The sequence below is a fragment of the Aythya ferina genome, assembly GCF_964211825.1.
Source record: "Aythya ferina genome assembly, chromosome: 5".
Taxonomy (NCBI): domain Eukaryota; kingdom Metazoa; phylum Chordata; class Aves; order Anseriformes; family Anatidae; genus Aythya; species Aythya ferina.
The window spans coordinates 57,826,118-57,852,548 of record NC_140301.1 but is presented as its reverse complement, the minus strand read 5'-3'; the positions used below and the strand labels follow the sequence as shown (position 1 = coordinate 57,852,548).

Sequence of the window (26,431 nt, the reverse complement as noted above, 5' to 3'; positions counted from 1 at the left end):
TGTAGTTGGGCCATGCTGACTTGCCTGTCTTTTTTCCAGCTCCCTGTTATAGATAAGATCAGACTTATTGCACAGCAGATCTATGGGGCAAGTGACATTGAGCTACTTCCAGAAGCACAGGAGAAAGTCACCTTGTACACTAAGCAGGTTAGTTTTTCCGTGTCATCTGCTACCCAGTGATGCTTTTCATTTAAAATGGTTATACTGAATACTGAACAGTGGTGTTCAAACTGTGTATAAAGGGAATCATCACTCGAAACGTGTCCTTGCCCAGGACTTGTTGAATACTGCTGTGGCAGAAGAGTATGGAAAGGTGGTGTGGGAAGGAAGAAATCCTCTGGCCCAGTCATAAGTCCCCTATGTGATGAGGGAGAATTCAGTGATCTTTACTTTCCAATCCTTTAGCAGTTGGGAATTAGTTGGGAACCATGCAGGCTGGTTCTAAATAGTCTCTGATTTTTTTATTTATTTTATCATGTCCCGCTGAGTTATCTGAACCATTTTTGAACGTGTATGCCTTTTTGGCAGCCCCAGCTGTACTGGGGGAAGAGTTCCACAATTGATACAATACTTCTTGTGAAAACATGGCTACTTTTATAAATTTATAACCTGGCGTCTGGTTGTTGATTAGATGCTTTCTGGTTGTTTATTGGTTTTCTTCTTTAGTGTGGTATTCTTATGAATTTACCTGCTTTTTTAGATAGTTTCTGCATTAATGAAGGTCTGTAAAGGGCTTTGAAGAGAACAGAAATGTTGAGAACAAGCCATGCTTTGTTTACAGTGTGCTTGAATAATTTTGCTTTTGAAGTCCTTTAACTGCTGGTGTACATAGTTTCTTGCTTTTGTATCTCTTGTACATTCCTTTACAATTCTATTGAAATACCATAGCTGTGTAATTGCTACTTCCTCACAGTGTGCAATTACATCAGACATTTCTAATTAACCAACCTCAGCTGAACAAGAACTTTAGTTCTGAGCTGTTTCAACTAACGCTTTGGGATGAAAGTAGAAAGTAAGCCAGATATCAAGATATCTACTACTTCCATACCGTTAACCTTTTCCTCAGTTGGCTGTTTTTCCCTTAATACTGCGGAGGGAGGCAGAATTTGGGAGAAGAAATGGGGATGCAGAATGGTCAGTAGATCTGACAGGCTGTGGATGAAGCAATTGGTGAAGCATAAAATAACATGATAATGCAGAGAATGGCACAGAGAATAGTGCAATTACATTTGAATACAGGAACTGTTGCTGTTTTTTCACTTATTTTTTTCCTCTTTCTCTTTCCCTTTTCGTTGTCTTGCCCAGGGATTTGGAAACCTGCCGATCTGCATGGCTAAAACTCACTTATCGTTGTCTCATGACCCTGAACAAAAAGGAGCACCTACAGGTTTTATCCTGCCAATCCGAGATATTCGGGCGAGTGTTGGTGCTGGATTCCTGTATCCGCTGGTAGGAACAGTAAGTGATTGAGTAAAACCCCCGAACTGCAGGGTGTGAAAAAAAACCTTCATGTGCATTCCAGTTACAAAAGGTATCTTAACTGAACAGAGTCCTTGTCATTCACAGATGATGATTTAATGGTCCAGTGTATTAAATGCCCTTCATAGGGGTTTTCCAGTGGGAAGAGGGAAGCTAAAATAGATCCTTCAGATATTTAGCAAGCCCCCGGTGTCCTTCCCAGGTCCCACATCTCTGTCTTCCTGGATTTTGAGGAGTAAGTGAGCTCTGTATCTAAGGAATTCTAGGAACTACAGATTGGTGGAGAGGATAGGAGAAATCCGTGCTCCCCTAACTGCCTGCGTGACTTGGCATTCCTGATGCACTTTGCAGTATTGCGGCAGTGTGCATCTGCAGGTCAGTGTGGAACAAAACAACTCTTCCAGAGCTTACAAAGCAAACAGTTTTTGTTGAGACACCTCCAAAGCAAAGCTGACTTGTATTACCAAGCATTTGTCAGTCTCCCCTTGCATTGGTTTTGTTTTGTTTTTTGCCAATTTTTTTTTGCTGACCATCTGTTCCAACAATTTATTTCCCTGTGCCCTTGAGTTTTTAGTTCTGTTCTTTGAGATGATTGACATAATGTCAGCCAAGAGGAGAGAGAGTAGCTACAATGGAAGCAGGATCCTGGAATAGCTTTGATAGGAATGGGCTAGCAGAAAGAGGAGCTACCTGCAAAATGAACTAACATTCAGGTTTGTGTCCAAAGAAAGAATGTTAGGATGAAAGGCTCCACTGGAAATCTTATCTGCAGAATCTGTTCTGGATAAATGCTAAGTAACTTGTTAGGTTATTGCAGGAGCAGTTGGAGCAACCAGCCCTGTCTTTTTCTTATTATTCTTGGGCCTAAACCTTTTTTTTTTTTTTTTTTTTTTTTTTTCTGAAGTCTTCATGGCAACATGTTTGTTTTAATGAGCTTTATTTCAAAATCATTAAGGGCAAATGGCTCAGATGCTAAAGTTTGTTGATTTAAGAGCTGGATCCTTTCCTCCTTCAAATGCTAGCTCTACAAGAGCCAAATACTGAATATCTTTTTTAATTATTTTTTTAATAAAAAATAAGGGTTTTCCAGATTACCCAACGTAAATAAAATAACCACATCCTGAATAAAGTCTGGCTCATAAACCTTTTTAAGGCGTACTGTGTGTTGGGATGAAATGAGAGATAGTGTGCTCACTCCTGTTAATTAATTACTTTTTTGCAAGCCAAGATTTAATCCAAACAATGATGTTTTGGATATTTATAAGTACTAGAGAAGGAAAGAGTACACAGCATTAATGAGATACACAATAGAAAGATGTTTACAGGCATTGTTTTGACTTTTTTTTCTGTGCCTTCCATTTCTATGAAGTTGGAGTCTCCGCTCTGCTACCTTCACAAATCTGTAATGTTTTCTTGGACATGCAGTTAATCATGATGCTAACTCTGCCAGAATTAACAGTAAGCCTTCTGGTTAGGGACATGAAGATCGCTCTTCTGTGGTGTCTACTAAGCCAGGGAAGAGATGTCATTTTGAGAAGCAACCCAGGGCATTTTGAATCAGATCACTATTTTAAGCCCATTCAACAGGAGATGTGTTAGCCTCAGAGTAATTTTTTGGCAGCAGCCATTGAACTGTGAGCTGAAAACACAGTAAAAACGCTGCTCTCTCTGGAAGATCTTTGTGAAATTTGAGGTGAAATTAATCAACATTGCATGCATATTCTTGTTATTCTGAAGTTAATTGCAAAGATATATCATACTTCTAAATTTTCTCAACTTCTGAGCTTTGTGTTTTTCTTTCCTTCTGGCTCAGAGTTGAAGCTGTTGTTCTTTAATGAAATACTTTGAGGTTTAAAAAGAAATATAATTTCAAGGTGAAAAGGTGTGGTGAGAACAGAAAAACCCTTCTAGACACTTTGAATCTCATTTAATGATTTGGCTCTTGAGAGTAACATATTCATACAACTAAAGATAAAGACAAGAAATTAGAGCCATATCTGAGGTCCACTCTTCTCTCTGTCGTCCCCTCTTCCCTGTCCTGGAATGGAACAACTATGACAAAAAGCCAGTGCAGTCCTAAAATTCATTACAAAAGGTAACCTTGAAGTGGCTTTTACCTTTGCATAAGGCATGCATACATCCTGCAGTGGTATAGTACATACGGGACTGGTATTAGCACTTTTAAATGGCTTAGGAAAATGGGATGGGATTCCAAAAGCTCCCAGAGTTTTGAGATCTGCAGAAAATGCCTAACCTTGCTGCTGAGCTTATTATCAAAATTTGGTGTGCAAAATGCTTGCTCAGGGAGAAAATACCAGGTTGCTAAAGAGATCTTTAACCTAATGGAGACAGGCATAACAATTACTGGTTGTGAAAGCTGAGGCTGGGTGATGTAAATGGAAAGTGAGACATTGAATTTTTATTTATGGGGTAAATGACCACTGGCACAAACTGTCAAGCATGGTCATGAATTGTCCACCTTTGTAGGACGTCCATGCTAGCGCTGCATGCGCTGCTGGGCTAAACACTGAGTTCGGGAAGGCAAAATTGTCATCTGCATTAGTAAATGAGGCCAAGCGTAGTCCCTGCTGGCTTCGCATTTTGCAGCTCTGAAAGTGGGTATTCAACAGTGGGACAACTTGAAAGGACTGCCCTGAGGCAGGCATAGTGCAGGCAGCTGTTTTGCTGGCTTTGGTTCTGCCACTGCACAACCACTCTGACTTGCATACCTCAGAAATGTTCCAATCAGGAAAGCTGACCTGTCCATTTCTAATTAAGCTTAAAAAAAAAAAAAAAAAAGAAACTATTAAAGTTCTTGTCTCAACAATAATTATCCCTAATTATTTTACAGTTAAAGTTCTAGAATCTTAGAGTTTTAATTAATTGAGACTTTATAGTCTGCAAAGTTGTATTAAAATATGTACCATCATTTGAATAATCAGCAAGCTGACACAAGCAGTTATTGTCTCCTCACATGAGTGTTCACAAGTCCGTGAACACTCATGTAACAGTTGGTCAGCTGGATGCTTAAGTGCTTTGCCAAATCCCGGACACAATCCCTGGCAGAGGTTGAAGTGTGTGCCACATCTATCTACTAAGCCAGTTCCTGGTTCTTGCAGTATGCTTCAAAATGGTGTACGACCATCACCCAGCTAGGATGTAGGTGTGCAAGGAGCTGTCGCCAACGCAGTTCTCAGCAGAGATAAAGTATTAAATCTTCTGTGCAAAGCTATGCTGGTTCCGTTTTAACAATTTATCTTTTGTTGTCCAGATGAGCACTATGCCAGGACTTCCTACAAGACCCTGTTTTTATGATATAGACTTGGACCCATTGTCAGGAGAAGTAAATGGTCTCTTTTGAAAAGAATTGTTAACCAAAGGTAGGTGCCACCTTCAGGTTAGAAGGCTTTCAGTCTTTGGGCTTTATTTCTCCACACGAGATAATGGAGTTAAGCCAATCTCATATTATGCCATATGTTTCCAAATGACATATGATTATAATTCAGCCTGAAAGTTGCCTGCAGACTATATAATAGTAATTAAATTTATTTTTCTTTTTAGCTCCCAGAAGAACACCTGATGAGTCATATAAACGGAACTATGCCCTGATCTTTAAGTCAAAACAAGATATGACTGAGCTTACAGTGCAAGAAGTGACTGGAAGGAGGAGTGCTGAAGGATCAAACACTTATTTTTAATCCGTAATAATTTTTAAACTACTGTGTTCCAAGCTAGCTGAAACTAAGTATATAAAGTATACTTTGTGTACAACCTTCCTGCTTCATAATTGTAGCTGAAGCAGAATACAGAAACTTGGGTTTAGTGACCTCTTGATTCATTGAGATGATTTTAATAATTAAAAATCCTAAAGCTGGTGCTTTTTGGAACAGTCTTGCGACTTAGTTGCCTTAACGGTAGGGTTTCTGTGGAATGTATTATCTTTGGAAGTCTTGTGCACTGTAATATTCCTACTTGCTGTACTGAATTCTATATCCCTGTCCCGCACTGAGAGAGAATTGGCTGTGTTATGAAATTGCACCAATTTCATTTAAAAGAGGGAACAAGGAAGAATACTTTTGCATGTCAGCTCTCTCTAGAAGTGCTCACCCTGGCTTCTGCTGTGGATTATTTCTGCAGACACCTGAGGTATATCAAATTTCTCTTTAAGAAAGCCCAGCTATGACTAACAGATTGTATTTTTACTGGAAATTGAATCCATGGGTATCAGATCTGTAGAGACTGGATCTCTAGGCCATGTCTGTGGCTTTGACCAAATGTCTTTTGAACCCTTTTATGCTCAACAGTAAGTACGGTTACACCGACAAGCCTTGTTTCCTAAGGTACCTTTTTGGTGAACAAAGACAATGTGAGTAGTGATCAAGTCATTTGTAGTAGGTTTTGTCAGCAGGCCAAAAATCATTTTGTAACAAAAATATAGTTGCTGCCAGATTTTTAACTAATACAAATAAATTGATAAATACTTGCAGTGCTTCTTGGGTTTTAATGTATGCGCTGAGATTAATGAGGAGAATTTATTTCTGTGATTAACTGCATACCACGGCAGTCCCAGTATTGACAATTATAAGTGATTATTGCAGTAATAAGTTGCCTGCAATGCACCACTATGTGTTCAATTTTCTGTGTTTATTTTTGTTTTTTTTTCTCCTATATGGCGTGTGTCATCTATAGGAAATAAACTACCTGAATTATTCAGTGGGTTTGAGTTACTCGCAGTTGACTGCAAAAGATCTGAATTAAGATGCTAGTTTTATTGACTGCCATGCTTGCAGCTAAATATTTTTGGCTTTCCCTTTCTTTATAGACTTGCCAGGTCCATCTACTTTGATCAGGGCTGAATCTAAAAACATTTGGATTTTGGTGAGAACTGGGAGATTGGTGGTGTAGGTGTGCACCAATGTAAGGGTGCATCTGTAGTACACAGATGCTATATATAGAGAGAGCAAGTTATTCAAGAGGGGAGAATAATTATATAAAAATTACCTGGTTGTCACAGAAGCAGAGACAGAGTAATTTAAACTGTCGTAAGAGCATTTGAGAGACATTCTCAGCCCCCTAAAATTTCCTTTTTGATGGTGTTCAGCTGAGAAGTTACCGGCAGTCAGGTTTTCTAGGGTGCATAAAGGCCCTGGGGTCAGAAGGGACATTCCCCAGTTATTGCACCAGTCCAAATGCCTGGCTGAAAGTGCCTCTTCACCTGCAGCACCTTGGCGAAGCCTCCCCTTGCAGCAGATTGCCGCAGCTGATGCTGCCAAGACTGCTGTCAGTTCCTACGTTTCATCTTCCTTCTCTCATCTTGCAGAGGCTTCCCTGTTGCACTGCTTTCCCGCAAGTGCTCTGTTCCACCTTCGTTTGATGCTTATGAAAGATGGGATAAGTGCAAATTTATGCTAAGATTAGCCTCCTTTTAGTTCAGCATGAGATCATAGACATGTGCTTGAGAGAGACGGTTCAAGAGGTCGCTAGTCTGCATCCTGCAGGGAGGCAAAGCAGCAGCTCAGGCACAGAACTGTCGGAGGGTTTGGTATGCACGGGGGGGACAGGTGATGACAAAGTGTAAGGGCCAGCAGCAAATGATGGAAAACAGCCCTCAGCATCCCTAGAGGTGAGTGGCAGATGCTTTTCTAACCTGCATTTTAAACCTAGTAGGAAGTCCCTACCCTACGTCTTGCAGGACTGTTTCATAAATAGCATTGGGGTGTTTTTAACTTTCCTTTGTGACTAAGTATGGCAGTTAGTTCTTGCCCTATCAAATCAGACACAAAGAATACTTAAATTTCTTAACTGAATATTGAAAGGTTGTCTTCCCTTCCTGTTGCCTAGAGAAAAAACTAATTATGTACAAACTTGTTTTCTGTAGGCTATCTGTGGGCCCAGAGCCCTTAGCTGGTGTTATGGCCATCCATTCCCCTAGCTGTGCTGTAATGAGAGTCTTGCATCACTTCATGTAAGAAACAATACAGATTTTTTGACTAGCAATGAGGACAAAACGAGGAGGTGTTACTTGGCTGGGTTGCTGCACATCACTGTTGTGTACCAGAAAGACCCTCAGAGCCTACGGAGGGGCTAGGTTCTTTCAAGCACGAAAGCTTACCCATCGTCTGAGCAGATCCTCTGCTTTTGTTGCTGAACCTGTTATCCATTACCCTTGTCTCATACCCTTCAGTGCTACCATCTTCCCCTGAAACGACAGGAATAATTGAATTTTGTGTGAGGTGGTTTCAAAGGGGATTGATTAGAACCTGCCTCCTTCAAACCACCCTGGAGGTAGCGCACGCACGCACGTTAGCAATCCTCATTACCACTGCCTGCCTCCGCCTGGAACCAGGGGAAATATCCTCGCGCTGAGGGGCCTTGCTCAGCTTTAACGCAGAAATGTATTGTAATTAGAACCCACTGCGCACCCCGTGGAGAGGAGCCGTTTCCAAACAAAGATTATTATCCTGCGTGAACGCAAGCAAACACATCTCTTAGGGGAGCTTTTAAAATGGCAATTCCTCATGGTTACATGATGCACACTTCTGTCCTACGGGTTGAAATTTCAGCCAAAAGAACCCCTTCTACCTTTTTCCTATGAGCACGCTAGGGAAGGGGGAGGCCACGTATATTTTTCTAAGGCTAGCCTACGCTGGAAGCCACTTGCAGGTTCCAAGTATGCTGCCTCGCCTGGTTTCTTATATGCAAGCATGCTGTGAAGCAGTTAACATCCTTGAAACATTTGTGGGCGTCAGTAAGCTCCCCGTTGAGATGAATGGGGACATTCAAGCATCTCAAACTACGGTTTCATGTAGTTCTTCCACTGCATGGAAGAACTTTCCTGGAAAAGGTAGTCCTTTTTCCAGGGGCCCTCCCATCAATCATAACAGCTGGAGATGCAATTTTTTAAAGTCAGATCTCAGTAGCTGTGAAGAAAAAAGGCCCATGTGAAAGGGGTACTTATCTGTTATATTGGGGCAAGGATTGGCCTAAATCTAGACCTGGCTGCCCTTACCACCAGCCCTAAATGCGCAGTGACCTAAACAGCATGGGCTTGATGCCTGCAAAGGTTTCAGGTGGGACAAAAACAGCTGTGAGAAGCAAGAGTCTCTTCCTTCCTACACTGTCAGGATGTACCTGCTCTGCAAATGCCAGCAGCCCCTTCCGAGCTCTGCTCCCACCGAGCCTTTTGCTGCTCTTGGGATCCGAGTTGGAAACCGCAGCTCAGGCGCTGGGAGGACCTTGGCCTCGGGTGTAGTTTGCGGTTTGTGCATCTGCTGCTGCTCTGCGCGACCTGGGAGGGGAAGAAGGGATGCTCGGGGAAGAGGGCGAGGGCTGCTGCCCTGCGAGCCTCAGGATGCCACCTCGCCAGGAGGGAGGGATGCGTCCCCGTAAGACGAGGGCATGCTTCCATTAGAGCCAGGGACGCTGCCTGCCAGGAGATCCGGGCGCTGCCCGGTGAGAGGAGGGATGCTGCTCCCTTTTCCCCATCCCCACGCTCCCGGGGAGGCTGCGAGGCGGCTCCCCCCGAGCATCCCCGGTACCGAGGGCCGGTCGGGGGCTGCTGGGGCGGGGGCCGGGGGGCGGGGGGCTGCCGGCAGCGCCCTCCCCGCCGGCCCGGGGGGCGCGGCTGCAGCGGGAGGCGGCGGCAGCGCAGCCGCGCAGGAGCCGCGCAGGAGCCGCGGCCGGGCCGCGCAGCAGGTGAGGGGCGTGAGGGCGGCGGGGGGCGAGCACCGCGACGGGGACGGGGACGGGGAGCGGGGGGCCCTGGGGGAGACCCCCCGCTTGGGGCCGCTGCAGCCCCGAGCAGCATCCTCACGTCCCCTCCGAGAGGTTTGGGGACCGGGGGGGCTGGCGGGGATGCGGCGGTGCGCGGCGGCTCCCGGTCTACGCTGAAAGTCCCCCACCTATAAAATAAAAAAAACTTCCCGGGATGAGCCGGGCTGTGCCGGGAGCACTGCGTTTGGTGTCCTTCACACGTGCTTCTGGATGCGTTTTGCGCTTCGGAACGAGCCGGGGGGAGGCAAAGCGGCGCGGTGGGGAAAGCCCCGGCCGGAGCCCGGAGCCCGGAGCCCGCGATGGGGTCGGTTGCGGGGCCCCGACCCCGGCAGCGCTCCGGGAGCCGCGGCCACAGCCCCGGACGGCGCCGCCGGGAGCGGCCGCGGGAATTGTTCCGCTCCCCGCGGCGGGGCGCGAAGCGCTCCTCAACAATTTCCCCAAGTAGTCGAGACAGCCACCGAGAAGTTGGGCTGCTCGCTGCAATATGCGTTTTTACCTCCCAAAGCGTTCTGCTGGTGGTTCGAGGCCTTTTTTTTTTTTTTTTTTAAGGGTTACATACATCTTTCTTTTGATGAACACATGCAGTGTTAATTGAGGTTGCCATGGAAGGCATGCACGTAGTATAAATATGCTTCCTTCTAGCCATGTGATTTGTCTTTTGTATTCCACCAGCTTCTTCTTGTATTCTGTGTTTTGCATATTGTCATATGGTGCATTAAAGATAAAAATATCTGCTGTCTCAGAGTGTAATTTCCCTAGCTGGAACTATGAGTGCATATGGAGCTGTGGGGGAAAGATTTAGCTAACCGTAGGAGAAGAAAATATATGCGTGCATGTGTAATATATTTGCCATAATGTGGGCAATTAAAAAAAATATAGCTGCTTCTGCCACGCAAAATAGTATTTTCTGTGGTGGAACATCACTGGGTTGCCATAATAGTGGCTTTATTTTGCCTGTGCATGCTGATGCTCATTAGTGGAAAAAACTGCTGTGGTGCATCCTGAGGTAGAAATGCTTTTCCACCCTTCGTCTGCACCTCAGACTAAAATATTATGCTAAAAATACTTTTCAATACTTTAATTTTTGCCCTGCGGTTCTTAACATTTCTTTGTTATGTTACAGATCAGGGATGGAAGCATCGGCTGCACTTCGAGGCAAAGCTCACCTAACCTGCGGTGGGAACTGAAGCAGAAAGCAGAGGCAAAGTAGCAGCTGACCTTGTCACTGGGGGGCAGAGCACCGCCGCCGTTTCACTGTTGCTTCAAGCAAGTTCCTTGTGCAATGTGAATTGCAGGTGGCTCAGCCAACGCCGGTTCTTCCCAGGTCCGTGGGGTGAATAAAAATTGTTAACTCTTGGCTTGATTTGTCATCCTTTGGGGGAATAAAAAGCAGTGTCAGACTGTCTGTTACATGGTCATATTGTTAGACCACGCACAACCTGAAGTGGTTTATCCTGGAGGTGAGAGTGACTCTGGTCAGCAAAGCAAAGGAGAGCTGATTCTTAAAGTCTGCCCAGAACTCCTTGGAGAGGTGATAAAGTGAGTAAGAAGACAAATGGGAGTTATAAAGTGGAGGCAATAGCTTTATCAAAATTTCTCTCTGCACACTGCCACATCAGCTCGTTAAAAACCAACTACCATTGTTTTGAGAACAGTATGGAAAAAAAGCCCTTTGAGCATCCCTGCAGCTCTTGTGTCTGATGCATTAACCAAGAAAACCGATCATACAGCACAGACAAAGAGAGGTGCAAATATGGCAAAGGCAGCTAAGGAAATTCAAATGGAGAACCCAAAAGAGCTGGAGACCCAGAGCGCAGGGACAACGTGCTCCCCGTCAGAAGAACAGGCAGAAAAACCCTCCATGCTCTGCTTCAAGAAGCGGAAGAAGACCTGTAAGAAGGGGCTGACCGTGAAGGATGCATGCGAAGGAGCTTCTGCAGCCTCAGAGGAGAAAAGTCAATGCATTGGCACAGACAAAAGGGAGGGAAAAGTTTCTGCTCAACCACGATCCTCCAGAGGAGCCTGGGCAGCTATTAAAAGTCTCACAAGACCTCGGAGAAGGCAAAAATCCTCTTCAAGGAAGAAGGTGCCCTCCGATTCCCAGGTGCAGCTGGAGATAGACGCTGAGGAGGGCGGCACACAAGGTTTCTCAAGGAAAAAGGCGAGCTCAGGTGTGAAGATGCCCTGCGTACGCTTCTCAAGAGGCAAGAAAAAGCGCAGCCCCTCTGAGGCAGTGGAGGAGTCAGAGGGCAGTGTCCAGGCGAATGAAGAGATGGGCATTTCGAATAAAGCCATTGAGGAGCTGGAGGACCTGGCCCCGGCAGAGGAGCCAAGCAAAGCTGAGCCCTCCAGCCCACTCCCTGAGGAGGAGGACCGGGAGGACAAGGGTATGGTAGAGGAAGGGGCTGATGCTGGTGTGAAGAGTGAGCCCTTGGCAGAGCCCAGGCCTGATGTGGATGAACACACAGAGCACACCACTCAGTCCCAAATCACCAGCTCAGAGGCAGAGGCAGTTGATGAACACGCAGAGCACACCACTGAGTCCCAAATCACCAGTTCAGAGGCAGCTGATGAACATGTAGAACACACCACTCAGTCACAAATCACCAGTTCAGAGGCAGAGGCAGCTGATGAACATGCAGAACACACCACTCCGATGAAAATCACCAGTCCAGAGGCAGTTGATGAACACGCAGAACACACCACTCAGTCAGAAATCACCAGTTCAGTGGCAGTTGATGAACCCGTCCAGGAACAGCTGCCCGAGGGGAGTCCTCACCAAACTGCGGTGCACGTGGAAGAGAAGGAAGTCCCTGCCGAAGTGCCGGTTTCCACAGAGCAGCCCAACAGCACCCCTGAAATCACCGAGGTGCAGGAAATAGCCAATATCTGCAAAGAGCTGCCTGAAGGGGGTGAATCAGAGAGGAACACAAATCTTCCCGAGGAGTCCAAAGCTGAAGAGACCGTAATGGATTTCAGTCAGTCAGCATTTAAAGATGAGGCAGCGAGCGTGCAGAGCAGCTCCAGCCACCAGGAGAAACCCGAAGTCAACATGGGCACCTGTGTTGGCATCGTCATCACCGTCACTGAAGCTGTGGACTCCGACAACAACGACTCTGACCAGGACTATGAGCCGACCCTGGTTTTGCACCACAATAAGCAAAAAGGGAATAAAAAATCAAGTGGGAGTTTTGATTTGGGTCAAAAAGGGAGCCCCGAGGCTGGCAGCAGTGCCCTGGCGGAGGAGAAAGGCCTGGGTGACCAGGGGCACAGGACTTCGGATCAGTACGAGTTGCTCCTCATAGAAACGGCGTCTTCCCTTGTGAAGGCAGCCATCCAGTCATCCATAGAGCAGCTGGTCAACGAGATGGCTCTGGAACAGAACAAACACAACAGTTTCCTGTGATGGTGGTGATACCCCCAAAACAGGAGTAGGGGGAGTGTTTTCAAGCTGCTGTGGCCTGAAGGGGAGAGCAAGGAGGGCTCCTGGGGCCATGGTGTAGTTAGCTCTGCATGCCCGTGAAGTTGTGTGTATGTGTGTGTGAAAAGGGTCCTGGGACGTGTGGCAGGCCCTGCTGTACACAGGGCATCCCCTGGGCCTGGGGCTGTGGGCAGCATGACTGCCTGTAGCTACAGGAAAATTAAGGTGTTGCAGTGTTTTCGTTTATTGGCATCTTTATGTTGAGGCCACATTTCTGCCTCCATCCATTCCGTATTTCCCCACTGTTAATGGTGTAGGTGTGTACATACAGTTAGGGAAAGGTCTGAGGGGCAGTGAGTGCCTTCCTGCCCTGGGTTCAGTTGGGTGTGCGGGGCTTAGCAGGTGATGGGACTGCAATGTGCAATGAAGACGTCAAGGCCAAGCAGACCAGGGCTGGCATTCAGTGTTGTAAACAGGGGTTAAAAAACAGGGTCATCCCTGTGGCCACATTGGATGAAACCGGGTGGCTGCAGCGAGCAGCGCTTCTTGTCCTGCCTAATCCCCAGCCAGAAGCAGCCTGCTCATGGCCAGAAACAGCACTGCACACCGTCAGCTCCCCTTGCTGACCCCAAGCTGTGTGAATGCCAAGAAAATGCCAGCATTTGGTTTGCTGGGGGCCACTCCTGCACTGCCAGGAGCAATGGGCAGGATTGCCCATGGCTAGTCTAGAGCATGCCTGCTGCAGGGAGCCCCTTGCCTTTGCCTTTCTTTGTCTGTCGTGGTGAAGCTGTCCGTGGATGTAGCGTATTTTTGATCTGTGGCATGTAATATAAATAGCAGTGAGCTGCATGCAACTCTTGCCTCGGTGTTGAAATAGCTCGGCGGCAGCAGCGATGTGCTGCAGGCTGTGGAATCGCTCTAAGTCAGGAGCAGATTTGGTCGGGCTGCTGGCAGTGTCCCTGTGTGCGGGCAGCAGTCTGTCCCTTCGCCTGGCTGCAAATCCCTCCTGACCTGACTGCAGCGAACCTGGCATCGTTCCCCTCTTTTTCCCCCAGACTCCCCTCTGGCTCTGTGGCAGTGAGTCTGAAACGCGCCCTGAAACGCCAGAGCAAACCCACCAAAGTCCTCAGGGAAAACCCAGACACCAGGGCCTGGGGACACTGCCATGAAATGCCCAAAGAGGCCGGGTGCTGTCCAAAAACACAAGCTGCTCTGCTACAAGAGGGCTTGCTTGCAGCGCGTGTGCACATGCATGGTGCGTGTGGGCATGCGTCACCTCTCACTGCCAGCCCTCAGAAAGAAAGGGGCCTTTTGATAATTTTGGAGTGCAGCTGTGTGGTTGTGATTTACGTACGGCTGCGTGAACGTTTGCCTGTTCTGCTGAGAAAATTCTCCTGCCTGTTTCTCAGCCTGTACAGAAATAGCAGCCTCCCCTGGCGATTGCTCATTGACCACAGTGGGAACACGGAGGTTTCTCTTCCCGGTGCAGTATTTGGGTTCCTGTTCAAACACAAGGGCTGACGACCTTCCTGGTACCCAGTGCACAACCACGTTTTAAACTTTGACACAGGATCTCCATCATTATTAGAGGACTGCTAGCAGTGAGTGCCACAACTTGTTTCTGCACAAGTAAAACAGGAAAATCAGAGGGTGTTAAAAAAAAAAAAAAGGTGTTGTCTTTTTCTGTGAATTTATTTAATAAGCTATCAATACTTCAGAGTGTACAATATTAATGGCTTTGTACTTCATACCCTGCCTTTCAGGCACTTCGCCATAACTTTGAAAGGGGCTGTTTTAGGACAGCACGTAGCTGCGGAGCTGCCGCAGTGCCCGCGGGAGCTGAGGAGGGGGAAGCCTGGACTGTCCTCAAGAAATGCAGAAGATGTACATAAAACCAGCAGTTGCTTCATTAAAGTTGAGTGTACCTCTTGTTTTCTGGCCTTGTGATTGACTGGGCAGCTGTGGAGAGGTTTTGTATGTGAGGAGATGAACCTGATGGCACTCGGTTGTGTCCAGCCTTTTCAGGTGGCCATACAGTGTGCACAGAGAGATCGTAATGTTGTTAATAGACCCGAAATGTTTTGAGGTTTGCTCTTTTTTATAAGGCTTCCTTTTGATTGCTGGTCAGTTGCTTCCACTCGCAGATTCCTGGGGGCTCACAGACTACAGGAGGGATCTCTTCTGGCTAAGAGGAGCAGCCCTGGCGCCCAACAGCCGAATTCACTGCGGGGTGATCTGCCGGAGCAGCGTGTCAGAGCATCTGCAGGCTGAGGAGAGCCCAGCCCCGCAGAGCATGGCTCAGGACAGCTATTGTCACTGCAGCACCAAGGGCTTTGTCTCCCGAGGCTGCTGGCTGCAGGATTCCTGCTGGCAGGCCTCGGGTCCGCCATCTCCCGGCCGGCGGCTCCACGCTGATGGGAGGCGGAGGGGAGAGCAGCGACCACCGTGACCCAGACCTTTCTGCTACTGTCGAGTGGGTCCCACACCCTAATTTTTTTTTTTTTTTTGCATAATGTCTTTCATGCAAGGACTCCAGGCACTTTATACAATACAAAAAAAAAAAAAAAAAAAAAGGGGAAAAAAATACATTTTTAATAGTGTTATTTGCAGAACAAAATATACACTTCTAACAGCCATTAATGACTTAATTAAGACTCTTTACTCCTTCATTATGATTAGAGAATTGGACATTAATAAAACATAAGGACTTTATTCTTTTGGAGAATAAATTTTTGGAGAAGCATGTGACTGCCTGGCTAAGCAAGAGCACCGACGGGCAGGTTGGGTGTAGGACTGTTTTCTTCATGGGCAGCTGCAAGAAACGGGAATGGTGCGTAACCTTGGTCTCCTATAGACCAGTTCAGACTGCTCCTGGGCCACCTGCCCTCTCATCCAAGTATTTGCTGATCTGCTGCACCTCTCGGTTATGGAAGTGTTGCTTTGTAGCAGCATCATAATGAATTAATTTGTTCTGCTCACCCCACAGTCTGCACTGCTGCTTTTTTCCCAGATGTTTCCAGTGCTCCTCTTGGCAGGGACTATCCAGCTTTCTATTCAACAAGTCCCCTCTCCATGCTTTGCCATGTCACTTTAAGTATTTTCATTTCCCACAGCTTTTTTTTTTTTTTTTTTTTTTTTTTTTTTTTAATTATTAGCAGCAAAGAAGAGAGTGCTTAAATAGTGTAACTCATGCCCAGGAACACTTCCAGAGGGATAAAAAGCTTTTCTGTTATGTCAACACTGAGCCCAGCAGAAAACAAGTGTATTTGCTGAAACATTCCTTGTGAAAATTGCTGGTCGACAATGATGGCTCAAACAAATACTGCATTTTCTTTCCAGCCCTGTGGCACCCAAAGAGCATTGAGATGTGCAGGCTGCTGAGGGCCAGACCTCCAGCTGCTGGAGGTTGCTGCTGCCACGCAGACTTCAATCGACCAAATCTACAGCAAGCAGGAATCCAGCATTTGAATTTAAGATGCTTTCCCTGAAAAAAAAAAAAATATATGGATATTTTCATGTGTGCGTATATATAAAATGAAAATCTGAGAGAGATTTCACACATGCATAGAAGAAATTGGGTAAAGTTGTGAAATACATGAAAATCTTTCTGTTCTGTGCTGGGGAGTGATGGATAGAAGTAGGACCCTGCTGGTGGACTCACGTGTTAGCAGCAGCAAAGCCATAACGCTGCTTGTCTTATAGATACAGGGCTTCGACCTCTGTAATTCAAAATAATGAAATGCTCCAAGAGAAAAGATTGATTTAAACAATTTTCTTTAATATCATTTTACATCTGCAGTTTTATTTCCCAGAGAAATGGTTCTTGTTAGCTCTTGTTGGGTGGTATTAAAGTAATGAAATATTTTAATTTGCAGCCAGATAAAAATCTTTACATTAAATGTGTTTTTGTTTAGCTAATCAGAGGATGTTATTGCTTACATGGTTATTTAAGGAACAATATAGATTAGTATTTTCAGGAGCCACCACTTGCATGTTTCTTTCTTTTTGCAGCACGCTTTGAAGAGTGAAATTCTTTGCTAAACGTTGGGATTTTGTAGAGACCATTTAGCTGAAAAGTGGATTTTGGCAAAAAATGCCCCAAATCAGGGGTTGCTTTTATCACATCAGAGAGAAATGATAAACATGTTGGATATAAAAGAGGGGAGGTGTTAAGAAAGCACACTTTGCGATCCAAATTGGGTGAGATGAAGGCTGCAGGGCTGGGGGGGTGGGGGGGGGCATGGAGCAGCAGCCCTGGCAGCTGGGCTGGGGGGCGGCTGCTTGGCTTCCCCAGGGTGTTTTATCTCAGGTGAAATTCAGGAGGCAAGATGCTGAGCTTTGCTATGCCTGGGTTTTGAGGGCTGAGGTGCCTGCTTTGGAATATTCAGTGGGAGCATTTCCTCTATTAAGCTGCTTTTGAAGTTGTGTCATTACTTTTTCTTAATGAAACATGCAAATCCGGTACGCGCCGTGATTGCGTTTCAGGGAATTCAGCCCTGACACAGCTCCAACTGTAAATACTTCACTGGCATGTAATTCAGGGCAAGTCCGTCCTCCCCTCTTCTTACCAGTCAGAATAGATTTTCCTAGTGCTGGACTGCTGGGGCGCCCACACAGAGCACTCCTTTTTGGCATACCAAGACAGGAGCAGGAGAGGAAAACCTGTCTGCTTTTTATCCAGCAGCAAAGCTGAAGATGAGTGCAGCTGTGTGTTGCAACCTGCTGCCAGCAGACTCCCGGGAGGCTGTGACAAGCCCAGGGTAAACCTCCCTCCTTGGCCACTGGTAGCAAATGGTCCAGGCCTGCTTCTCCTTCATGGAAAGGCTGAAATGGGAGACGACCTTGAATTGCCACCCCCACCGAGCTGATGGTTTCAGGTGGGTTTAATTATTATTCTGTCTGGAATCAAGGAGCTGGGAGAAGCCACCTGCCCACCAGCACCATTACCTGGGCAGCCGGCACTGCCCCTGCCATCCTCAACAGAAATTCAGGGTGGAAGAGGGAGGAGAAGACATTTGCATGTGGGCTCTGGCAGGGGAAAAATATGTCAGAGTGCCCACCTGGGAACTGTGTAGCATGCATTGGGCGGTCAGCCCTGAGCTACAGGTGGCATCGCCCTGGGTCTTTCTTTGCCTATGCCCATGTGCGTTGACCAACCAATGGCAGATGTCCGAAAAGAATTACCAAGATCATTATTCTGCATACTGGGACAAAGGTTTTATGTTTTCATGGGAAAATAAATATTAAAGAATAGTTTTCAAGCCCAGCTGTACATCAGGCAGATTTTTCAAGCATGCTCCTGCCTCACGTTAAGTAATCTGAGTGCCTTCTACATGCAGGGCTAAAACTTCTTGCTGTATCCAGGAGCAGCTGCTGTCCTTGCTCAGAAAATGTAACTGCCTTCTAAAATTATTTCCTATTCACAAGACTGAGAGCGAATGATGCTTGCGAGGGGTGGTTGCAGTTAGCATAGCTCTGAGTTGACAAGGCTTCTGTCTCAGGCTTCTTCTACCGCTTTAATTATAACAGCACTTTAACACTTTCAGAGGAAAAATGCTGAAAATACATTTCTTGTATTGCAAATGATGAAAAAAAATGCTTCTCCCAGATGTTTGATGACACAGATGCTTGGCACCACAAAGATGAGCCAAAATACACCAAAAAGGGGTGAAATGGTGAAAAAAAAAGTCTTATACTCCTAGATTTTCAAAGACTTACAGCCCACGGTGCTGGTCACAGTATGTTTTGGCTGTCAGCATTATTTGCAGATCAGGATCACCCTCAGGACATGTACCCTAGGAGCCGTACATGCCCGTGGCAGCCTGCAGGTACCTGCCTGAACCTGACTTCTGCCCGCGGTCACAGCTGTTGTTGCAGCTCCCTTTTAATGGCCAAAAAGTGAACAAACCCATTTCCTGCTGTCCTCAATAGCGAGTCCTTTGTTTACCGTCCTTTGCATGAAGCATGCCTGCCATACGTTCATGTCTTGTTGACCTCGGTGGGGTTTGCGGAGGCACTCAGGGCCATTTGACTGTCAATCCGAATGAATTCAGGCACTTGAGGCATGCAGCTAAATTAGCGAGGTGCCCGTCTCCCCCTGAAGTGTCTGAAAGCTGCCACTTTTACTTCTTTTCTGCAGCTTTTGCTTCTTCCCTGCAGCTCTGTCCCTACCCGGCCGACCCCCCTGGGTGATGCTATAGGGGCTTAAATCAAGTATGGGAAGGCTGCTGAAGCAAGCAGCACTCGACAAAGCGTCACACACAACAGTGGGCTGTTATAAAATACCATTTTTCAGCCGTCCTGCATAAAGAGAAGCTGGGGGAGCCCCAGGGGAGCCCGAGGCCCCAGCTGCACACCTCCTGCGGCCCTGCTAATGTGCCAGGGACTCGGCAGGAGCTGGCAGCCCCACGGGTCGGGCTGCGTTTGTCTGCCAGCCTTAAAAAAAAGGCTTTTGAAGCCCAGCTCCACAGCTCGGGTGCAGTCACACGAGAGCAGCTCTAAGGGGCATGCAGAGAGCAGAGCGCTCGGCCCACCAGGCAGGCACATAGCAAACTGCAGCGTGCATTGCCTGACATCGTCCGTGCAGGCTCAAAGGCTGTTTGGTTTTTCCCTTTGTCTCAAAACACAATCTGGCAGCCCTCGGTGGCCGCTCCGTCCCCTGCAGCGTGCAGCTCCCCGCCCGGCAGAGGCAGTGGCCGCCCGCACAAAGAGCTCGGCTGGGCTCTCAGTCTGGCGGTGGTTTCATTGCACATCTTGCCCCGGGACTGTTTCAAAGACCACAGCTCAAGGGGCCTGGCTACAAAGAGACGCAGGCCGCAGGCCGGGCGTTTTGACAGCAAGCTGTTCTCACCATTGTTCGGATGCCCCTCTCCTAAGACAATGACTCAAGTCCCCAGGGGCTGGCAGGACACCCCCAGCACGCTGCTGCTCCCCCCAAGCTGGATAATGGGATTACTGGGCAGGGAGGAAGCTTCGGCCCTTTGCTGGAGAAGAAATCTCTGTGCCACAAGAGCACCGTATGTCTGGCTGGGGCCCTCTGCTCAGGAGCCTGCTCTTGAGGGATGGATGGGCTGGAGCCCGTCTGGCAGGAGGCGTGGGTACCTTGGGTGGAAAACTACACGGGGATGAAACATCAATCCAAGAGGAACACGTACAATTTTAAATCCCTCTCGGATATGATTACTTTTCAGAAATCAAGTCATGATAAATGAAGGGTAAAAAGAGTCTGTTTTACCATTTTAAGTGGCTCCAGAAGTACAGAAAAAATAGCACATTATATATTTGTTCCTAGTAAAACCTTGTGAATTATTTAATCCTCTGACTCAGGTCAGGACATGGTCCCCAGAGAAGCTCGCTGAGGAGTGGACACTCCCTTGCAGCTTTCATCCCTTGGTGCAAAGACAGCTCAATACTGGGACACGACCCTAGGGGGGCATCCACATATCTCTGTTCATGCACTAGCCCTTGACAAAGGAGGAGCAGGAAAGAGGAAAAACGCATGCAAAGCCCTTGAGCTCATGTCTCAAAGTAAATGTAAACGATTCTACTGACAAACACTCCGGGGCTGGTTGAACACAAGGTTGCCACCCCTGCAGCAACACCATAACCAATTCCCTTGAAAAGATCAGTCTTAGGGCTCCCGCGTGTATTTATATAGAGGTTTATTAACTGCAATTATACAACACAAACTTCAAGATTTATCTCCTTGAGATATTTATTTAAATTAAAAACAAACTATCTGGGGAAAGAACAATATATATGTCCCTCTACATTTCCCTCAACTTCAGAAGCGCAATTCTAGGGGATACAAACATCCTTTGATGCTACTTGGTGTATTAGGGAATGTACAAACCTCACGCCCAGCAACACAATAAGAACTGGAGTAAAGCAGAGTCATAATAAATTCACATTTATCAAAATGTAACTGAGTTACATGAAGGCTTCCAAGAAGGACTTGGATTTGAATTAGCTTGAGTTTAAAAGTTAGAGAAGTAAAAAAGTAAACACACAGGCCAAACACACACAGTTCTTCACTAGCTCAGTGGTGACGGGAACATTGGTTAAAGACAGTTCTAGAGAGCAGCCACCCACTGCACGGAAACTGCCCGCATATCCAGCGCCTGAAGGGGAAGGACTACTCTACCAGGATAGTGTCCACGCTCTCTTGGATAAGATCAGACTCCAGTATACATTCGTCCAGGTGGTCTTGAGATAAACCGGGGCTCTTCCCCACGCTCTCACTGTCACCGTAAGGACGAAACCTGGGGGTGGCGGGGCTCTCCAGCCGCTGGCAGCGGCCGTACTTGGGCTGCTTCCCTCTGTGCGTGTACATGTGTTCCAGCAACTGGCTCTTCCGGAAAAACGCGCGGCCGCAGATGGTGCAACTGATTTTTCTCTTTCTCGAGAAAGAGAAATTGCAGTTCAGCTCCACCGGCTCATGGTCCTTGGAGATGAGGGAGAGCTGGCCGATCTGCAGAGGCTCGAGGTCGCCGCAGCTCGGGTGCTCCAGCTGATGCTCGTCCTCTTTGAGGAGGAAGGCCCCGAGGCGGTGACCCTCCCCGGCCTCCCTGCTCTCCGCCAGAGGCTGCACCTCGCCGAGGTCGCTGCTCTCCAGGATGGAGGCCGGCACGCCGAAGGGCAGCGAGCCCGAGACGTGGGTGTGCAGGTGCTCCCGCAGCCCCCCCCGGGAGTCGAAGCGCTCCCCGCAGTAGTGACACAAGTGCACCCTGAGGCTGGCCTTGGCAAAAATGGGGTTTGCCACGTCCGGAGAAGGAGGGGTGCAGCTCTGGGACACCACAGGCTCCGAGTCACACTTCTCCTGCTTTACGGAGACGGAGAGCTTTGGCAGCTCTTCTGCTGGCTTGACCAGAGCAGCCGGCTGCGCGGCGGGGCGAGCAACCTGCTGCTCGAGGGAGCTGTCGTCGAGCCCGATGGCGAGGGAGAGCTGCAGCTGCGGGTGGTCGCCCTGGGCAGAAGACCTGCCACCAGGCTTGGCCAGCGTCTCCTTCGCTCCCAGACGTTCCTTGGCCGTTTTGTGGGCCGTTGAGATCTGGATCCCGTACAGGTTTGAAGACTGCACGGCCTCTGAGGGGAACACCTGGTTCATCTCGATGGCGATATGGGAGAGGTGGTCAGCGTGGAGAAAGCGGATGCCCTCCTCCAGCCGGCTCTGGTTGACGGTCTGCTTCGGCCCCTTCCCCGTGTACATGATATGCAGCAAGTAACTGAAAATGTCAGGCTGGATGTCTGCAGGCTGGATCTTTATGCATTCACTGAAACAAGACAGATGATTAAGTACATACTCGGCTCCCAATTACAGCCCTGATCCATTATCTGCCCATTCATTTGCGCCGCCGTTTGCTTTTAGAGTGTGGGCACTGACGCCTGGCTCCAGAATCAGGGCGAGCAGCGCTCCTTGCCAAGACCTGAGGAAGCGCATATGCCTTGTAGAGCATGTAGAGCAGAGTGACTGATTTTTTTTTATCTGTGGGACTGTAACAACTGCGTGTACAAGTGCACCGAAGAACCAGCTTCCATCTACCCCTCACTCGCATGCACACCCAGCTGTGATGGGGCATAACCAGCAGTGCCATGCGAGCTGCACCTCTCCTGTGTGTGCCGCTCCAACGACAGGAGGCAGAGAGCATCTGCGTGTTTAAGTAATAAATTCAGCTGCCACCACTGCGTAATCTTTATGAGCTTTGCACTTAAGTGTCAGCAAACAATGTCTATCGCCCGGGAAATCTGCTCATCTTCTCACGCCCAGCCGAAGGGCTGCGTGCGGGTGGATAATGATTGTCCGCCGAAGGTGCTGGAGGCCGCGACCCTCACCAGCATGGGCAGGAAGGGGAACAGAGAGGGATTAATCAGTTACAAGCAGCAAGCTCCAGCTCGGAGGCGAGATTAGAACTCGGCACCGACGTCGTTATACCTGCAGAACCACTTAGGACCCAGCCAGGTGAAACATCGGAGCAGCAGCTTGAAATAAGTGGGTGATCGCAGTCCTGCCCCTTATCTGCACGAGTCTGAGGCGCAGACCTGTGATAAGGCTCCGGCTCCCTGATTGCTTCAAGCCCGCGGATCCTGCCAAAAGGGACAGTCCCACCCAGCAAGCCGGGCCGGAAAAGCCATCTAGCCAAATGTGTTTTGCTCTCTCTTTGCTGGGGTAACTCCTGAGGCCACACCAACGCTGGTGCCAGGAAGGCTGCGTGGGAACGCGTGGCCAGAGCGCGGGCAGGGCTGCGCCTCCCTCCCGGCCCGCGGCGGCTGTGAAAGTGCAAGATGAGTGCTCAGCCTCGTGGCGGTGCCTACGGCACGGACACCTGCTGAGCGGGACCTGAAATTAGGCTTCACTGGTCTCTCCAGAAAGGCACGAAGCCTCCGCACTCCAGCAGGCACACAGAGGAGCAGCGGCCTGTCACTGGGATTATTCTGCAGCCAACAGCTCCAGGCAGCCGAACGGCCAGCGCACGCAAAGCCTGAACACACCGGATCTGGGCAAGGGGACTGCACAAAAGCCATCACAAAGTGACAGATGCATCACCACAAGGCAATGCGTGTCCTTGCAATGCCAGCCTGCGAGGTGTCACTGCGCGAGGACCGGGGCACCCATGCATTTAATCCCTTTGCTCACACAAATTTCTCATCTCTGAGATGCAGGGCCTGAACAGCAGCGTGCGCTGGCTAACGAGGGTGGTTTTATGGACTGCACAACACCTTTAGAAAAAGGGGAAAAGCTGAAAGTCAAGCAGAGCAGTTAAAGGGTAGGAGCAGTTAAAGGGTGGTAGGAAGAGAGCTGCGCGTCCTTACCTGGTCTGATGGATAAATATCATCTTAAAATAGTTTGAAAAAGCAGCTAGCACCGCTCTGTGGGCTTTGAAGTAAACATCTCCAATGGCAACTGTGCAGTCGCACAGGAAGCCAAACTCCCGCTGCATGTTCAGCTGCTGGAGGAGGAGGACGCTGTGGCCGCTCGTGTCCATGGCGTGTCTGCAGGGAAGAGAACAAGGCGTTCATCCCTGCAAGAAACCCCAGGGCTCCCACAGGCTCAGCCGCTGGTCTCTCAGCACTGAAACGACGCTGAGCACGGGGGCAGAGCTTTGGGGAGCCTCGTCCCTTCCCACCAACACCCCAAATCCCAGCTCCCGGAGCTGAGCGCCTCTCCCCGACTTCGCCAGGCTGCTGCCACAAGCAGGGCAGCTTCTCCCATGGGAAAAAAAAAAAAAAAAAGAAAAAAGCGTGCAGGTGCCCTCCTTGCCCCCCGACACACACCTTTGGCTGGGCACAACCGGTGCCATTCAGGAGCCGGCTACACCCGCGGCCCGGAGCGGAGGAGAGGGGCACGGCAGCGCGCACACAGAGGGAGCCCTGTGCCGCCCAACAAAGCCCTCATTGTGCAGCGCCGCGCCGACGGCCCCTTTGCAAACAAACGCTGATATTCCCTATTGTTTCCCCCGAAAATTACACCCGGGGTGGGAGGGGGGGGGGGAGAAAATGAGGGGGAGGAGGAAGAGGAGGATGAGGAGGAGGCTGCGCTTGCTGGGCAGCCTCCCCCCGCGCAGCCTCTTACCCGCGGAAGCGCAGCCCCGGCTCTGCGCGGCTCCGCCCGCTCCCTGCGCGGCGGATGGGGTGGGCGCTGCTCCCCCCGTGCTTCCTGCCACCAAGCCGGGCCGGGCAGAGCCGAGCCGAGCCGGGCCAAGCCGGGCCAGGCCGCCCCCGCCTTGCTGCGGCGGCTCCGGGTGGAAAAAGTGACCGCCGGGGCTGCGCGGGGGTTGCGCGGTTGTTGCGCGGCCCGGAGCTGAGCGCAACGGCAACCGCGCAACGCCAGCCTCAAGCTGTGCCCTTGACTCAAAGTTCCCTGAGCCATCAGCCCGTGCTTTGTTTCTTCTGGTGAAATAAAAGGGCTCATCGTGCCCTCCTGCGCTCCTCGTACAGCAGCAGGAGCCAGGTGTGATGGAGCTGCGCTCCTGCTGCCCCTCGTGCAGCAATACCCGCTCTTCTTCCCCCCCCCCCAAAAAAAAAAAAGCTGGCAGAAAGTGGTTGGAGGTTTCGTGCTCTGCTCTCCTGTTGTTTAACATATTTATCGAGCCATGTGCAGAGTGAGTGGCTATTTGCAGACGGCATGCTATTTATTTAAATGATTAATAATTTACGTGTTATCTAGGTTGACTCCAGCCCAAAGAGGACTTTGAAGAGCTCCGGAGAAGCTGGAGCCAAAATGATGGGAGCGACGATGGGAAGTGGAAGCTGGTGTTTGGCTGTAATATCCCAGGGCCCTGTGGGTATGAGGTGACACAGCCCGCACTGCTGGGCTGGGATGTGAGAGCAGGACGTGATTGCAGCTATCTCCACGGACGTGTCTGCTCGCTGTTCCTCCGTGGCCAGAAAATAATAGTAAAAAATACATTGGGAAGGCAAATGTCATGGGAGGTCGCTGAGAGCCTGGGGATGGAGTGAAAAACAGGGTGACATGTGCCAAGTGTCACCCAGAGGTGGCAGAGGCTCCTCCAGCAACTTGTGTGGGGAGGGCTGGGACACAGCAGAGCTGCATGGGCACCTTTTGTGCTGCCCTGTGCAAGGAGCTGCAAAGAAAAAGACTGGTGAACTATGGAAAAAAAAAACAAACAAACAAGCAAAAACTTTTCAGTGTGATTTGAAAAACATGACAGGGTTGGCTGAAGGAGGCCATTTGGCCTATGAGGCAGGAAAAAGGCTGAAGGAGGTGTGCAGGTTCGCCCTCTGGGCATCACCCCCTCGAGCCAGGCTGCAACATGGCAAGGAGAGAAACGAGGGCATCTGTGGGACCCATTTTGAAAGCTCTGCTTTTATTCAGCTGTGGTTAGAAAATCCCCAAACGTGCACAGGGTGAAGGGGTGGTGTCCCACTTGGAAATCAGGACTCTGTTAACTTGGTTTGTCAAGTTAAGATGCCTTGGGGAAACTTTGGGAGCAGGGATCAATGCCGGTACATGTAAATGTTGTAGGTGGCTATTTTGGTGCATTCTTTCTGTTGTTACTTTTGTAGCTTTTGCCATTTTCAAACCTGTAATCACATCTTTTAAGTTGGCTACCACTAATTTTTTCCCTTCAGCTTGTCTGGAGCTAGAAGGGATATTGGATACTTGCGCTTGACACGAAACTGATGGCGTCTCTAGAAAACGTGTCCAAACAAAGGAGCTCTGCAAATTAAACGCTTCTGATGCGTGCGGGGAACAACTGATGTCAGTTTAGGGGTGGAAAAGTCAAGTGGCAAGCCCAGGAGAAAAGCCTGACCTGGCAGATGTTTCCTAGCAGCCCCGTGGCAGGTAGCAGAGCGGCCGCCCGCAGCTTCGGGAAATCCCATTTACTCACCCGGGACAGTTCAAGTGGAGCTGGAGAGGTTCAGGGAGAGTGATGGGAGGAGGGCCTGGGAAAACTCAGAGAGAGAGAAGGAAAAAAAAAAAAAAAAAAGTGCTCTGCTCGGGATCTGTGATTAAATGTGGTAGCTGCTGCCAGCTTCTGTGCTCTCTGCATCAGCGTATAAAGAGGGACGGCAGGGATACGGCCGTGCGAAATTTCAGCAGAAAGCAAACACTTCCTCGTGCAACTTGGAGTTGCTTTTTTTTTCTGCTTTTTTTTTTTTTTTTCCCTTCCTCCCACCTCGGTAACCAAGCCGCCCCACGCAGGAGGAGGCCGCGGCTGCCCGACCCCATCTCCGGCCGCCCACATGGGCCATCCCCCGGGGGCTCATTTTGGAGATGGGGGGGGTGGGGGAGCGGGG

General features: G+C 49.0%; 3 protein-coding genes across 4 annotated transcripts in view; 2 read left to right on the top strand and 1 right to left on the bottom strand.

Annotated features, from left to right (window-relative positions):
- The window catches only part of MTHFD1 (methylenetetrahydrofolate dehydrogenase, cyclohydrolase and formyltetrahydrofolate synthetase 1), a 40,199-nt gene extending 34,234 nt beyond the window's left edge, over positions 1–5,965 (top strand). The window contains exons 25-28 of the mRNA XM_084520446.1: positions 40–147; positions 1,306–1,458; positions 4,751–4,859; positions 5,041–5,965. Of these exons, the coding sequence (XP_084376572.1) occupies positions 40–147; positions 1,306–1,458; positions 4,751–4,840 (351 nt within the window). The 3' untranslated portion in view covers positions 4,841–4,859; positions 5,041–5,965. The remainder of the gene's footprint in view (positions 1–39; positions 148–1,305; positions 1,459–4,750; positions 4,860–5,040) is intronic.
- Positions 5,966–9,114: 3,149 nt separating this feature from the next.
- Positions 9,115–14,604, top strand: AKAP5 (A-kinase anchoring protein 5). The gene is made up of 2 exons (XM_084522797.1): positions 9,115–9,174; positions 10,376–14,604. Exon 2 carries the CDS (start codon positions 11,006–11,008, stop codon positions 12,656–12,658), a length of 1,653 nt encoding a protein of 550 aa, XP_084378923.1. The 5' UTR covers positions 9,115–9,174; positions 10,376–11,005; the 3' UTR covers positions 12,659–14,604.
- Positions 14,605–20,317: 5,713 nt separating this feature from the next.
- ZBTB25 (zinc finger and BTB domain containing 25) lies at positions 20,318–24,645 on the bottom strand. Of its 2 annotated transcripts, none has more exons than XM_084522795.1 (3): positions 24,243–24,645; positions 23,483–23,662; positions 20,318–21,945 (listed from the first exon to the last, which is right to left on the bottom strand). In XM_084522795.1, the coding sequence occupies exons 2-3, from the start codon at positions 23,653–23,655 to the stop codon at positions 20,808–20,810; spliced, it is 1,311 nt and encodes a 436-aa protein (XP_084378921.1). In that variant the 5' UTR covers positions 23,656–23,662; positions 24,243–24,645; the 3' UTR covers positions 20,318–20,807. The 2 variants fall into 2 exon arrangements, with proteins under 2 accessions (XP_084378921.1, XP_084378920.1); XM_084522794.1 differs by lacking the exon at positions 24,243–24,645 and adding an exon at positions 23,945–24,236.
- Positions 24,646–26,431: the final 1,786 nt, after the last annotated feature.

What these genes read in the sequence shown, in the direction of transcription:
- AKAP5 (XM_084522797.1), top strand. Translation starts at nt 11,006, where the DNA reads ATGGCAAAGGCAGCTAAGGAAATTCAAATGGAGAACCCAAAAGAGCTG.
- ZBTB25 (XM_084522794.1), bottom strand. Translation starts at nt 23,970, where the DNA reads ATGGCACCGGTTGTGCCCAGCCAAAG. An exon ending in CCGGTTGTGCCCAGCCAAAG is followed by an intron (nt 23,663 to 23,944) that starts GTGTGTGTCGGG and finishes TCTTCCCTGCAG; the next exon opens with ACACGCCATGGACACGAGCG. An exon ending in ATATTTATCCATCAGACCAG is followed by an intron (nt 21,946 to 23,482) that starts GTAAGGACGCGC and finishes GTCTTGTTTCAG; the next exon opens with TGAATGCATAAAGATCCAGC.